General features: G+C 45.0%; 1 protein-coding gene across 1 annotated transcript in view; it reads right to left on the bottom strand.

Moving 5' to 3' along the window:
• Nucleotides 1-13,720, bottom strand: part of LOC117074071 (maestro heat-like repeat-containing protein family member 7) — a 45,583-nt gene that overhangs the window by 9,038 nt on the left and 22,825 nt on the right. The window contains exons 8-11 of the mRNA XM_033195304.1: nucleotides 9,697-9,841; nucleotides 9,062-9,237; nucleotides 8,294-8,431; nucleotides 8,082-8,196 (exon numbers count right to left, since the gene is read on the bottom strand). Coding sequence (XP_033051195.1) covers nucleotides 8,082-8,196; nucleotides 8,294-8,431; nucleotides 9,062-9,237; nucleotides 9,697-9,841 — 574 coding nt within the window. The remainder of the gene's footprint in view (nucleotides 1-8,081; nucleotides 8,197-8,293; nucleotides 8,432-9,061; nucleotides 9,238-9,696; nucleotides 9,842-13,720) is intronic.

Raw genomic sequence — 13,720 nt, 5'->3', positions numbered from 1 at the left:
ACTCACTAGTAGGGAAATGCTTTTAAGGGTTTAGAATCGGTAGAGAGGCCAAAGCATAAAAGGTGAATTTGCACCTGTCATTCCAGAAGTCATTTATTCATTCTCCAATTTTTCCTTAAGCATTTTTCTTTTTTTTTTTTGAGATGGAGTCTTGCTGTGTCACCCAGGCTGGAGTGCGGTGGTGTGATCTCAGCTTACTGCAACCTCCGCCTCCCCGGTTCAAGCAATTCTCCTGCCTCAGCCTCCTGAGTAGCTGGGACTACAGGATGTGCCACCACGCCCAGCTAATTTTTGTATTTTTTAGTACAGATGGGGTTTCAGAATGTTAACCAGGCTGGTCTTGAACTCCTGACCTCAGGGGATCCACCCACCTTAGCCTCCCCAAAGTGCTGGGATTACAGTCATGAGCCACCACAAAACTGGCCCCGTAAGCATTTTTTTTTTCTTTCTTTCAGACAGAGTCTCACTCTGTCACCCAGGCTGGAGTGTAATGGCACGATCTCGGCTAACTGCAACCTCCACCTCCCAGGTTCAAGTGATTCTCCTGCCTCAGCCTCCTGAGTAGCTGGGACCACAGGCATGTGCCACCACAACTGGCTAATTTTGTATTTTTAGTAGAGAAGGGTTTTCACCATGTTGCCCAGGCTGGTCTTGAACTCCTAACCTCAGATGATCCACCTGCCTACCCTCCCAAAGTGCTGGGATTATAGGCGTAAGTCACCACATCCAGCCCCATTAAGCATTTTTGATAAAGGAAACTGTAGGAGATACAAGTAAGAAATGCACTCTGCCCTCAAAGATCCTAGCAATTCAGCTGGAGAGTCAAGACTTAGGTACATGAACCACCTAGTGAACATTTCAAGGCAATAACAATACTACATAAATTAAAAGCAAGTAAAAAATTCATATAAACAGATGTTGATTCATCTAGGAAAAGTTTATGAAAGAGGTAGAACTTGGCCAGGTGTGGTGGCTCATGCCTGTAATCCCAGCACTTTTGGAGGCCGAGGCGGGCGGATCACCTGAGGTCAGGAGTTCGAGACCAGCATGACTAACATGGTGAAACCCCATCTCTACTAAAAATAGGAAAATTAGCTGGGTGTGGTGGCAGGCACCTGTAATCCCAGCTACTCAGGAGGCTGAGGCAGGAGAATCGCTGGAACCCAGGAGGCGGAGGTTGCAGTGAGCCAAGATCATGCCGTTGCACTCCAACCTGGGGGACAACAGCAAAAGTTTGTCTCCAAAAAAATTTAAAAAAAAAAGAAAAAGAAAGAGGTAGAACTTGAGCTGAACTTGAATAAAGAGAACTTCAATGAGCAGATGGAAGGGGAACGTAAGCATGTGTGTGTTTAATGGGAAAAGGTGGGCATAGCAAAACAAGGGCGAAATGTAGGGATAAGCTAAGCATAATGTAGTTGAGGGAAGGGCAACTGGGTGCTGACCCGACTCCAGAGGAGGATTCCATTGGCAAGGAATGTTGGACCTCGGAAATGCATTATGTTAACAGAAGATCCTAGGAGGAGAGAGACCAGCATGTTATCTTTTGGAGTTGCTCCAGTCAGGTATTGTGGCTCACACCTGTAATCCCAACTATTCTGGAGGTTGAGGCAGGACAATCACTTAAAGCCAGGAGTTGGGGACCAGCCTGGGCAACATAGCAAGACTCGCTGTCTCTAAAAAAAGTTAAAATAATTGCTTCAAGCACAGGTAATAAGGGTCTGGACTAGGCCAGGGTAGTGGGAATGGAGAAAGGATGACCCTGAAGAACACTGCAAAACACAGATTTACTGACCTGCTGAAAAGGCAAAAGAGAAAAGTCAAAGACAGTCCTCCAGAATAATAATTTTTTAAAAGGGAGGGGGAAAAAGGAGAATTATTAAGAAATCATTGTTGGCCAGACATGGTGGCTCACGCCTGTAATCCCAGCACTTTGGGAGGCCGAGGCAGACAGATCACCTGAGGTTGGGCGTTCGAGACCAGCCTGACCAACATGGAGAAACCCCATCTCTACTAAAAATACACAATTAGCCAGGTGTGGTGGCACATGCCTGTAATCCTGGCCACTCAGGAGGCTGAGGCAGAAGAATCGCTTGAAACCTGGAGGCGGAGGTTGCAGTGAGCTGAGATTGTGTCATTGCTCTCCAGTCTGGGCAACAAGAGTGAAACTCTGCCTCAAAAAAAAAAAAGAAAGAAAGAAAAAGAAAAAGGAAGAAATCCTTGTAATGATCATTCAACAGCACTGGGGACTCCAGACTCTGCTGGGTGATATCGAACAAGTGATGCTGACTCCAAGGCAGTCAGCCTTGGCTGCATGTGAGTGTCACCTGCAGAGCTATTAAAAATGCTGATTCTTGGACCCCACATCACCCCCAAGATTCTGAGTTAATTGGACTGAGTTGGCCCCCAAGTATTAGGGTAAATTCTCCTGGAGATATGAATATGAATATGCATCCAGCATTGAGAACTCCTGCTCTAAGTGCATATGCTTTGGAATAAACATGCCAGATGGACACCTTGAGTCTGCACAGGTAGGCTGGCTCAGACTCACATACATCAGTACATTCACCTGGATAGACCAGCCTGGCACGCACTCTGTTTAAGGATAGACTAGCATGCACATGATGGAAAACATTATGATGGAAAAACATGTGCAGTCGTGCAAATGGAAAATCAGGAGTTAAAGTAGTCTTGTAGACAAGAAAAAGCCAAACAATTCAATAGGACAATGGGCAAAGGACATGGGAAGGAATTCACAGAAGGGCAAATCCAGATCACAAACTTACATGCAGAATGCTCAAAATCAATAGGAGCCAGGGAGATGCAAACCAGAGCAGCAATAAGGTATTGCTTTACACCAAGCCTGTCCAACGCACAGCCCAAAAGCCCCACGCAGCCCCGGACGGCTTTGAATGTAGTCCAACACAAATTTGTAAACTTTCTTAAAACATTATGAGGTTTTTGCGATTTTTTTTTTTTTTTTTTTAGCTCATCACCTATCATTAGTGTTAGTGTATTTTATGTGTGGCCCAAGACAATTCTTCTTCCAATGTGGCCCAGGAAAGCCAAAAGATTGGACATCCCTGCTTTATACCTGCCAGGAGGACAAACATCTAAAAACAGTTAAGCTTTGTTGTTGGAAGAGATAGAGAGAAACCCTTCTCTCACACTTCCCTGAGATAAATGTGAATTGTTAGTGTTTCTTTGGAAAACAATCTGTCAGCATCTATTATGTGTGTATGATTATTTGAGCATGCAGAAGGATACATACTTGGTTGCTTGCATCTGAGACACTTGGGAGATGAAGAGGTGGAGGTATAGACTGAATGTGGTAGGAGGGGAGAAGGCAAAAGTAGAAGAGAAAAAAAAGACTGCATTTAAAAAATCAGTTTGCAGACCACTTAAGGTCAGAAGTTCGAGAACAGGGCCGGGCGCGGTGGCTCAAGCCTGTAATCCCAGCACTTTGGGAGGCCGAGACAGGCAGATCCGAGGTCAGGAGATCGAGACCATCCTGGTTAACACGGTGAAACCCCGTCTCTACTAAAAAATACAAAAAAATAGCTGGGCGAGGTGGCAGACGCCTGTAGTCCCAGCTACTTGGGAGGCTGAGGCAGGAGAATGGCGTGAACCCGGGAAGTGGAGCTTGCAGTAAGCTGAGATCCAGCCACTGCACTCCAGCCTGGGCGACAGGGCAAGACTCTGTCTCAAAAAGAAAAAAAAAAAAATAAGAAGTTCGAGAACAGCCTGGCCAACATGGCAAAACACTGTCTCTACTGAAAATACAAAAATTAGCCAGGCGTGGTGGCAGGCATCTGTAATCCCAGCTACTCAGGAGGCTGAGGCAGGAGAATCACTTGAACCCAGAAGGCAGAGGTTGCAGTGAGCCAAGATCTTGCCACTGCACTCCAGCATGGGCAACAGAGCGATACTCCTTCTCAAAACTAAATAAATAAATAAATAGGCCGGGCGTAGTGGCTGACACCTGTAATCCCAACACTTTGGGAGGCTGAGGCAGGTGGATTGAGGTCAGGTGGACCTGATTGAGGTGGATTGAGGTCAGGTGGACCTGAGGTCAGGCATTTGAGACCAGCCTGGCCAATGATGAAACCCCATCTTTACTAAAAACACAAAAAATTAGCTGAGTGTGATGGTGGGTGCCTGTAATCCCAGCTACTCAGGAGGCTGAGGCAGGAGAATTGCTTAAACCTGGGAGGCAGAGGTTGCAGTGAGCTGAGATTGCGCCATTACACTCCAACCTGGGCAACAAGAGTGAAACTCCATCTCAAAAAATAAAATAAATAAAATTTTAAAAATAAATACATAATCAGTTTCCATGGTTTAATTTGCTTGTTTGTATTATATGTGTATATAGATTATTTTAAATAATATTTATTACTTGACTTGTGAGATAGAAAATATCTTTTATATAATAAAATACCATTTAAAAAGCCAAAAGTCAATCAGATACCTTTAAAATATATGTACTTGCTTTAGCATGCATGTATGGATGCACATATGAATGTACATTTACATGTTGCTAATGGCAAAGAAGTCTTCATTAACATCTCAGCAGTTTTCATCTGTCTTTGATTGGCAGTCAGGCAGATTCACCCTAATTTACTCTCCAGCTGAATAAGTAACTTCTTAAATTCTCTGAGCCTCACTTTCGTTCTCTACAAAATAGAGGTAAATAACACCCTTTTCACAGAATTAGAGAGAAATAAAAGAGCTCTACTGTTTCTTGAGTACACTGAAGAAAAGCACACAAACTTTTCTCTTTTAAATATTTCTACTTGTGATCATCTCAAGGAAATGAATAAAGATAACGAACCAACAAACAGGGAGTGACAAAGGCTGGGAAATATTAGAAAGCTTTCTTAGCCATGGTCTCTCACTTAACAGATCTTGACCTACTTACTTACCTAGTACTTAAAACCCCACTGGCTTTCCACTTTAGAATCTACTGCTTCTCTCTCTGATTGCTAAGAATGGGGTTCACCTATCTCGCTACTGGGGTGTGCCTTCCAGCCTCTTCCCAAGCACGCTGACCTCCCCTCCCCGTTGTCAGCCCAAAATCCCAATCAGGGTGGCAGATGAGCAAACGCTCTATTGTGTGTCCCTTTGTTTCAGTTGGGTATCAGACACTTGGGGAAATTCTAGAGTGATTCTCAATCCTAGCTGTATTTCTAGAACATCGCTTTAAACCTGGGAGCTTCTAAAACAAACTGATGCCTAGACCCCGTCCCAAATCGATTCAAATAGAAAAACTTGACAGAGAGTGAGGGGTGGGGTGGGGGCTTGGCATTTGCATTTTGGAAACCTCCCGGGAGGATGCTGATATGCAGCCAGGGTTCAGAATTACTGCTCTAAAGAGAGTGGCAGCTATCTCATGGTGGCCTCCAGCCCACGCAGGCTTGTGCCTTGTATTGTTTCCCAAAGCTGGGTCCAAGCACTTCCTGTGGCACAGCAACCACTGGAGTACTTTTAGAAAATTAAGACTTCGTCTGGATATGGTGGCTCACGTCTGTAATCCCAGCACTTTGAGAGTCCAAGGCAGGCGGATCAGCTGAGGTCAGGAGTTCGAGACCAGCCTGGCCAACATGGTGAAACCCTGTCTCTGTTAAAAATACAAAAATTAGTTGGGCATGGTGGTGCATGCCTGTAGTCCCAGCTACTCAGGAGGCTGAAGCAGGAGAATCACTTGAACCCAGGAGGTGGATGCTGCAGTGAGCCGAGATTGTGCCATTGCACTCCAGCCTGGGCAACAGAGCAAGACTCTGTCTCAAAAAAAAAAAGAAAAAGGAAAAAAGAAAATGAAGACTTTTGGAGGGTGGGCACAATGGCTCATGCCTGAAATCCTGACACTTTGAGAGGGGAGGCCAAGGCAGGTGGATCCCTTGGGGCCAGGAGTTCAAGACCAGCCTGGCCAACATAGTGAAACCCCCTCTCTACTAAAAATACAAAAATTAGCTGGGCATGGTGATGCGTGCCTGTAGTCCCAGCTGCTCAGGAGGCTGAGGCAGGAGAATTGCTTGACCTGGGAAGCAAAGGTGGCAGTGAGCCAAGATCATGCCACTGCACTCCAGCCTGGGTGACAGAGAGACTCCATCTCAAAAAAAAAAAAAAGCCACCAGCAAAAAAGGCTTCTGGGCCTTACCCCAGACTTCCAAGTCTCTGGGGACAGGGCCCAGGAATCTGCATTTTATTTTAATTTATTTTATTTTATTTTATTTTATTTTTTTTTGAGACGGAGTCTCGCTCTGTCGCCCAGGCTGGAGTGTAGTGGCCAGATCTCAGCTCACTGCAAGCTCCGCCTCCCGGGTTTACGCCATTCTCCTGCCTCAGCCTCCCGAGTAAGCTGGGACTACAGGCGCCTGCCACCTCACCCGGCTAGTTTTTTGTATTTTTTAGTAGAGACGGGGTTTCACCATGTTAGCCAGAATGGTCTCGATCTCCTGACCTCGTGATCCGCCCGTCTTGGCCTCCCAAAGTGCTGGGATTACAGGCTTGAGCCACTGCGCCCCGTCCAGAATCTGCATTTTAAACAGCTTCCCCAAGATATGAAGTTCATAAATGATTGAGATCCACTGGACTAAGCCATCCCCTTCCAGTCAGGGTTCTGCATCCTACATGTCTCATTCCCACACCCTGAGCAGGAGTTCTGCCAACATGACATATATCCTTGAATGTGTATCTCAGTACCCCATACCAACATGTACAGGTCAGCCTCTAGCAGTGGACACCTTCCAACAAGACACCAATGTCCTGTAATCCACATAAGGGCACACGACGACATACTGGGATAATATCTGTTTACATCCTAGTATTAGTAATGTATTATCTTCTATCTCTGTGGTTATGTTCAAAAGTAGTCCAGCCCTTATTAAAAAAAAAAAAAAAAAATCTGGTGGCTTGAATTTTAAAAGGATCCCATTTAAAGCTGTAGTGGGTCAGAAACTCTGAAATTCTCCCAGATACTGTTGGTGGAAGTCTAAATTGGTACAGCTCCACTGGAAAGCAATTTGGCATTATTGTTAAAAGTTATAGAAGACATTCATACTTTTTGGACCAATAGTTCCACTTATTATATTCAATAGTTAAGGAAATAATCTGGAATACGGGCAAAAACTTTTGACAGAGATGTTCATTAAAGTGTTATTTCTAATCTTGTAAAATTGGAAACAGAATGTCAAATAAATTATAGATCATCTTTGTGATGAAACATTATATCACCATTAACATTTACATTTATAGGCCAGGCATGGTGGCTTACAACTGTAACCCCAGCACTTTGGGAGGTTGAGGTGGGAGGATCACTTGAGCCCAAGAGTTCAAGACCAGCCTGGGCAGTTAGCGAGACCCCTTTTCTATATTAAATTTTGTTTTTTAATTAGCCAAGCGTGGTGCTACATGCCTGTAGACATCGCTATTCAGAAGGCTGAGGTGAGAGAATCACTTAAGAACACGAGACGGAGGCTGCAGTGAGCCACGATTACACCACTACACTCCAGCCTGGCCAAGAGAGTGAGACCCTGTCTCAAAAAATAAAACAAAATTTAAAAATGTGTGTTACAAAGAACATGCAATGACATAGACAGATATTTGAATACAGCAGGATATAGAATATTAGTAGAAAATGATTTCAACTATCACACATACACACACACCTCTATATAGGCAAAAACCTGAATAAATGTGGTTTCCTCTGGGGATTATGCTTAGTAATGGTTGTATAATTTTTGATATACTTTTCCATGTTTTCTAAATTTCCTATTTTCTTTTTTTTCTGTCAGGTGGCTGAATTGTACTGAGTCAATCGCTAAGCAAGGATTAATTTTAAAAGGCTGCTCAAGGCTGAAGTGGTTGAAGGAGAGAGCTGTGCTTTTCTGTAAAGTCAGGGCAGAGTCAAACTGCTGTGAGATTCAAGAAGGTACCAAAGGCCCCAGCTCAAGGTAACCACTAGTCATGTCCCCCAACCCTTCCTAGCAGTGAGTCAGTGGCCTTTCTAGGAGGCGTCTGTTGGGTGTGGCTGTCTCACAGAGGGATCACCCTCACCTGCCCCCCTCCCGCCAAGAACCAGCCACCTCTGTCAGGAACACAAGGGCCGTTAAGTGATTCTTGCAGTCTGGGTCCTGGAGGAATCTGATGATGGAGCTGAAGAGGGGGCGGTTGTGCCAACAGTTGTTGATGACCAGGGACCTACCAACAAGAGCACAGTGTTCAGGTGAGGCCTGGGCCACAGAAGTGGGCCAAGTGAATGGACGGCCCTCCAGCCGAGGACCCAGGTGCAGCTCACCTGGCCAGCACAGTGACTCCATCATAGTGTCTTTCAGGATTGACAAGAAGCCACCAGCCCCCATGTCTCTGTATAGAAGACACATAGTCCCCATACCCAGAACTTCGCATCAAGGTCTTCAGGGCCTCCACGGTAGAACTGAAGAAAGGGCCAAGAACAGATAGGAAGTCATTCACCACCTGCGCTCCTCTCCCTCACCGGCCACCTGCCCGACTCCCAAAACTTTCTCAGGATCATGAACTGCTGGTGTGGGACAGCCCCCAGAGACCCAGGCTAATATTTTACAAGCAAAGCAACTGAGACCAAAAGAGATGTAGCATCTGCAAGGTGACTCAGGGAGCCAGCAGAAGGGTAGGGAATGCAATCCAGGTCGTGGACTTGGATGTGTGTTTTATCCACGGTATTGATCTCATTTTGGTGCAGAATCTCTGCATCAGCCTAGTAGGCCAAGTTTAAAGGAGTCTTTTCTAAAAAGTCCAGACAGCTGGACTTGCACCTGTAATCCCAGCAACACAGGAGGCTGTGAGCCAGGAGTTCAAGACCAGCTTGGGCAAAATAGCAAGACCCTGTCTCTAAAAATAATAATAATAAAATATAATTGTTTTAAGTCCTGGGGGACTTCTTGAAATGACACATAGGGAACATGTTAAGTGCCCTGGCAGGAGGGTGTACAAAGGGTATTCAGGCCCAGCAGGCTGACACCAAGTCAGGCGAAGGTGCCAAGCTGATGGTCCCTGGAGCATAATCACTAGCAAACACCAAAGGTACCTTATAGGGTCCACCCATTCAGCTATGTGTTGCTGATCCTGGCTTATTTCAGTGTCCACTTCAACCACCAAAAAGGAGATCTGGAACAGCAGGGCCATGAACAAGGAAGAGAAGAAGGACTGCACCTCCATCCGCCGACTGGGTTCCAGCAGGAGCTCATGGATGGCTCTGGTGGCCTGGGAGGGAGGAGAAGAGTGAGGCATTATCATATCTTCAACTCATAGGTCCTGTCACCAGGAAGTCTCTTTCCACCACCCATCACCATACAGACTTGCCCAGTAAAACCCATGCTGTTAGAGCAAGTGAAGACTACTTTAGTGTAAGCCAGAAAAATGAAGGGCAATTTCTAGAATGTCACTGTTTTAAAGCACTCTTCTAATCATAGTGGTTGTTTTAGTCTCTTACCATCTTTGAAAGTTAAAGAGGAACTGGGGAATTCAGTTATTCTATCTCCCTGACAAAGCTAAGTCAACTGGAAAACCCTCCCTGCAACCCAACTCCAAGACTGCCATTAGACTGTTCTACCAAACACTGATACCTAAAAGGTCAAGGCCAAAGAGCCCAAGTCAGCCAAGGACAGGAGAGCAGGGAGTCCCCTTCCCCAGCCCAGCCCCCCTCTGCTGGCCTTTCCATACAATCAGTGGTGAGATCTCTGTTCTGTGGCTGGGCTCCTGGTCCTTTGATCTCTGGTGTGGAGTCAGCCTCTGGAGCAGATAGTCCATGATCGTTTCGTAGCCTTTGGGGAAGGATGCCAGGATTTCCCAGGGCCTGCAAACCCCCCTGCAGAGTCAGAAACCCATGGATGTAGTTACCCACTCCAGGTAACCCACTCTTCACAAGTCCCACAGTGCTTCCAGGGGAGGGGACTCTAGGCTCCTTTGCCCAGGCCCCTAGTTCCCCTGGTTTCTTCCTTCTTTCTTGTCTCTCTCTTCATTATCCCCTCTCTTTTTCTCCTTCTATTCCTTTCACCTTGCCATCACCTCCAGACCTCCCTGTTCTCTGTCATCTCACAGAAATCTGGAAATGTTCACTTGGTCTGTGAACCTGGTTTGAGAAAATATCTGAGGCCAAAGCTTGTTGACCACACTTGAATGTGTCAGATCAGAGAGAAGAGCCTTCTCTCTGGCCTGTCCAAGCTCTCACTACCCACCCACCCTCAGACCACTGCATCTGTCTTCCAGGCTTTCCCCTGTCATCCTTAATATCCGGCATGACCGCACCTCTCTTCAGGCCAGGTCTGATCACCAGCCCTGCACAGCACCCCCAACCTCACCCCATGCACGGACTCTCTCTCCTCTATCATTGGGCACATGCCTTTCCCTTTGCCTAGCGTGTCTCCCCTCTCACTTTTACCTGGAAAAATCACACTCAGAAGAAAAGTACATATCTGAAAAGCATTTGCTACAAATAACATAAAATTTTAAGAAAATGTGCTTAGTATCCTCAAGAAGTCATGGCCTTTTTGAAACAGGAGGACAAAGCATTGAGGAAGTGAAGGTGAGATAAAAGGTGAAGACAGACTTTCACAGCTGGTAACAATACACAGCATGCTCTGGGGACAAAGACAAGGGAGAAAAAATGAGTTGTCAATGAAAGAATGGCAATGAGACTGACAGCCAACTTCCCCACAGAAACAGTGGGGAGCAGAAGACAATGGGATAAACCTTCCAAGTGTTGAACAAAAATAAACATCAACCCACAAGTTCCCAGCAAATCTATCATTTCATGCAGATTTGCTTTATTTAGAGATAAACAAAAATAGATGGTTTCACCAATAGGGTCTCCCTAGAGGATAAACTCCTAAATAATACCTTTAGAGGTTTTGTTTTTTCTTTCCCCTTTAGGGAAAAGAAAAATTATTTCCTAAGGAAAGTTTGAGATGCAAGGGATGGTGAGCAAATAAAATGGTAAATATGCCTATAAATCTAAACACAATATTAGAGTAAGAATGTGCACAACAGCACTGTTAATAATGGCAAGAAGCTGGAAACAACAGTCATTTTAAAAAAATGGATAAAACAGGCCGGGCGCGGTGGCTCAAGCCTGTAATCCCAGCACTTTGGGAGGCCGAGACGGCGGATCATGAGGTCAGGAGATCGAGACCATCCTGGCTAACACGGTGAACCCCGTCTCTACTAAAAAATACAAAAAAAAAAAAAAAAACTAGCTGGGCGTGGTGTGGGCTCCTGTAGTCCCAGCTACTCGGAGGCTGAGGCAGGAGAATGGCGTGAATCCGGGAGGCGGAGCTTGCAGTGAGCTGAGATCCGGCCACAGTACTCCAACCCGGGCGACAGAGCGAGACTCCGCCTCAAAAAAAAAAAAAAAAAAAAAAAAAAAAAAAAAAAAAAAAAAAAAAAAAAAATGGATAAAACAGTTTGTAATAATCGTACAATGAGATATTATAAAACAATTAAATAAGCTTGGTCTGGCTGAGTGAGGTGGCTCACACTTGCAATTCCAGCACTTTGGGAGGCTGAGGAGGGAGGATTGCTTGAGCCCAGGAGTTCAAGACCAGCCTGGGTGACATGGCGAGACCCATCTCTACTTTAAAAATATACAAAAAAGAAAAATAAATAAATAAACAAGTCTGGTCTAATAGATGACTTTGCATGCAGTAGAGAATATAAATTTATTTCAAATAGCCATTAAACATATAGTAAAGTTGATAACATTAATCTTCCTGGTCTATACACACAAAAGAATCCCTCAACACATTATCAAAAGGAGAAGACATTTAGATTGGGTTCTCTAATTATCATCCAATAAATCTAGAAAAAGATGATCAAAATATCTAACCACTTGGAAATTAAAAGATTAAAGAAAGAAACCTGTATAAATTTGTATAAATATGTCGTTAGATGTTGCAATGGCATTTGGTATTTCAAAGTCTATTTTTTATTTTTCAAAAATCTCAGCAGATTTTACCATTTCTTTGCATTGAAAGCATTGAAAAGCCTCTCCTCTGACTGTTTTGTAATATATGATACCTTACTGTTGACCACAGTCACTCTACTATGCCAGAATTTATTCTTCCTATCGAATTATAACTTTGTCCAGCCAGGTGCAGTGTTTCACGCCTGTAATCCCAGCACTTTGGGAGGCCAAGGCAGGCAGATCACCTAAGGTCAGGAGTTTGAGACCAGCCTGGCCAACATGATGAAACCTTATCTCTACTGAAAATACAAAAATTAGCCGGGCATGGCGGCACACGCTTGTAATCCCAGCTCCTTGGGAGGCAGGCAAATCGCTTGAACCCAGGAGGCAGAGGTTGCAGTGAGCCGAGATCGCACCACTGCACTCCAGCTTGGGCTACAGTGAGACTCCATCTCAAACCACCCCCGACCCAAAAGAAAACACTCTAATTATATGATGTCAACCTTTTGTTAAACAATTCCACATCAGTGAAAAGAAAAATACTCAGCAGATACAGAATAGAAAGACACTTCCTTCTCATGATAAAGGAATTAACAACAAGCAATCCTAATTTCCCTAGTAAGAGAGTCTACGCAATCTGCTAGGACAGAGCAAGCCCACTCCAGCCTAGCTCTCGCACCAATTAAAACTAAAAACACTGGACAAATACAAAAAGCAACTACCTCCCAACACTGGAAAAACAACATTTGAGTGAGTTTCCCAGAATTCTTTTTTCTCTATTATCTTCCAGCTTTGACCCGAAGGTGACCCAAGGACTGAACTATGCAGCAGGCACAGGCAACAAAATCTCTGAGTTAAACTCTGTCTCTCTGGTCAGAGGACTGGGAAAATGGGTCCTTGTGAGTTGGGGAAGTATGGGTGGGATCCTTGTTTCTTTCTTTCTTTGTCTCTTTCCTCTCCCAAGCTCTGTCCTGAGAGTGACTCCAGATGCAGAGCTGCACAGTAGAAGCATTTGGGCAGCAACAAAAGCACCTAACACAGGGCACTGTGGCCCAGTGAGTGTAAGGATGGGGGAAGCGCCAGTTGTTTTTTTTTCCTCTCTCTCTCTCTTTTTTCCCATTTCATCACCCTGAAGCCAGATCCAGTTGTGCAGCTGTAGCAGCACAGGCAGCTAAAACTCTGAGACACGACCGGGTGCATTGGCTCACACCCATAATCCCAACACTTTGGAAGGCCAAAGCAGGAGGATCCCTTGAGACCAGTAGTTCAAGACCAGCCTGAGTAACATAGTGAGATCCATTCTCTAAAAAATGACTTTTAAAAATAGCGGGCATGGTGGCACATGCCTGTTGTCCTAGCTACTTGAGGAATAAGGCAGGAGGATCACTTGAGCCCAGGAGTTCTAGGTTGTAGTGAGCTATGATCACATCACTGCACTCTAGCCTGAGTAACAGAGCACAACCCTGCCTAAAAAAAATAATAATAATACTTTAAGTACACATTTTAACCATGCTCCATGAGGTAAAGATGTACATAACTGAAATAAATGGAAAGGTCGGGCATGGTGGATCACACCTGCAATCCCAGCACTTTGCGAGGCTGAGGCGGGAGATCGCTTGAGCCCAGGAGTTCAAGACTAACCTGGGAAACATAGAGAAACCCTGTCTCTACAAAAAGTTAAAAAATTAGCTGGGTATGGTGCCACACCCCTGTGATCCCAGCTACTCAAAGGCTGAGATGGGAGAATAGCTTTAACCTGGGAGGTTGAATCTGCAGTAAACTATG

This window comes from Trachypithecus francoisi, unplaced genomic scaffold (genome assembly GCF_009764315.1).
Source record: "Trachypithecus francoisi isolate TF-2019V2 unplaced genomic scaffold, Tfra_2.0 Lachesis_group5, whole genome shotgun sequence".
Taxonomy (NCBI): domain Eukaryota; kingdom Metazoa; phylum Chordata; class Mammalia; order Primates; family Cercopithecidae; genus Trachypithecus; species Trachypithecus francoisi.
Note: the sequence above shows the minus strand (reverse complement) of the source record. Positions and strands in the feature narration are given on the sequence as shown.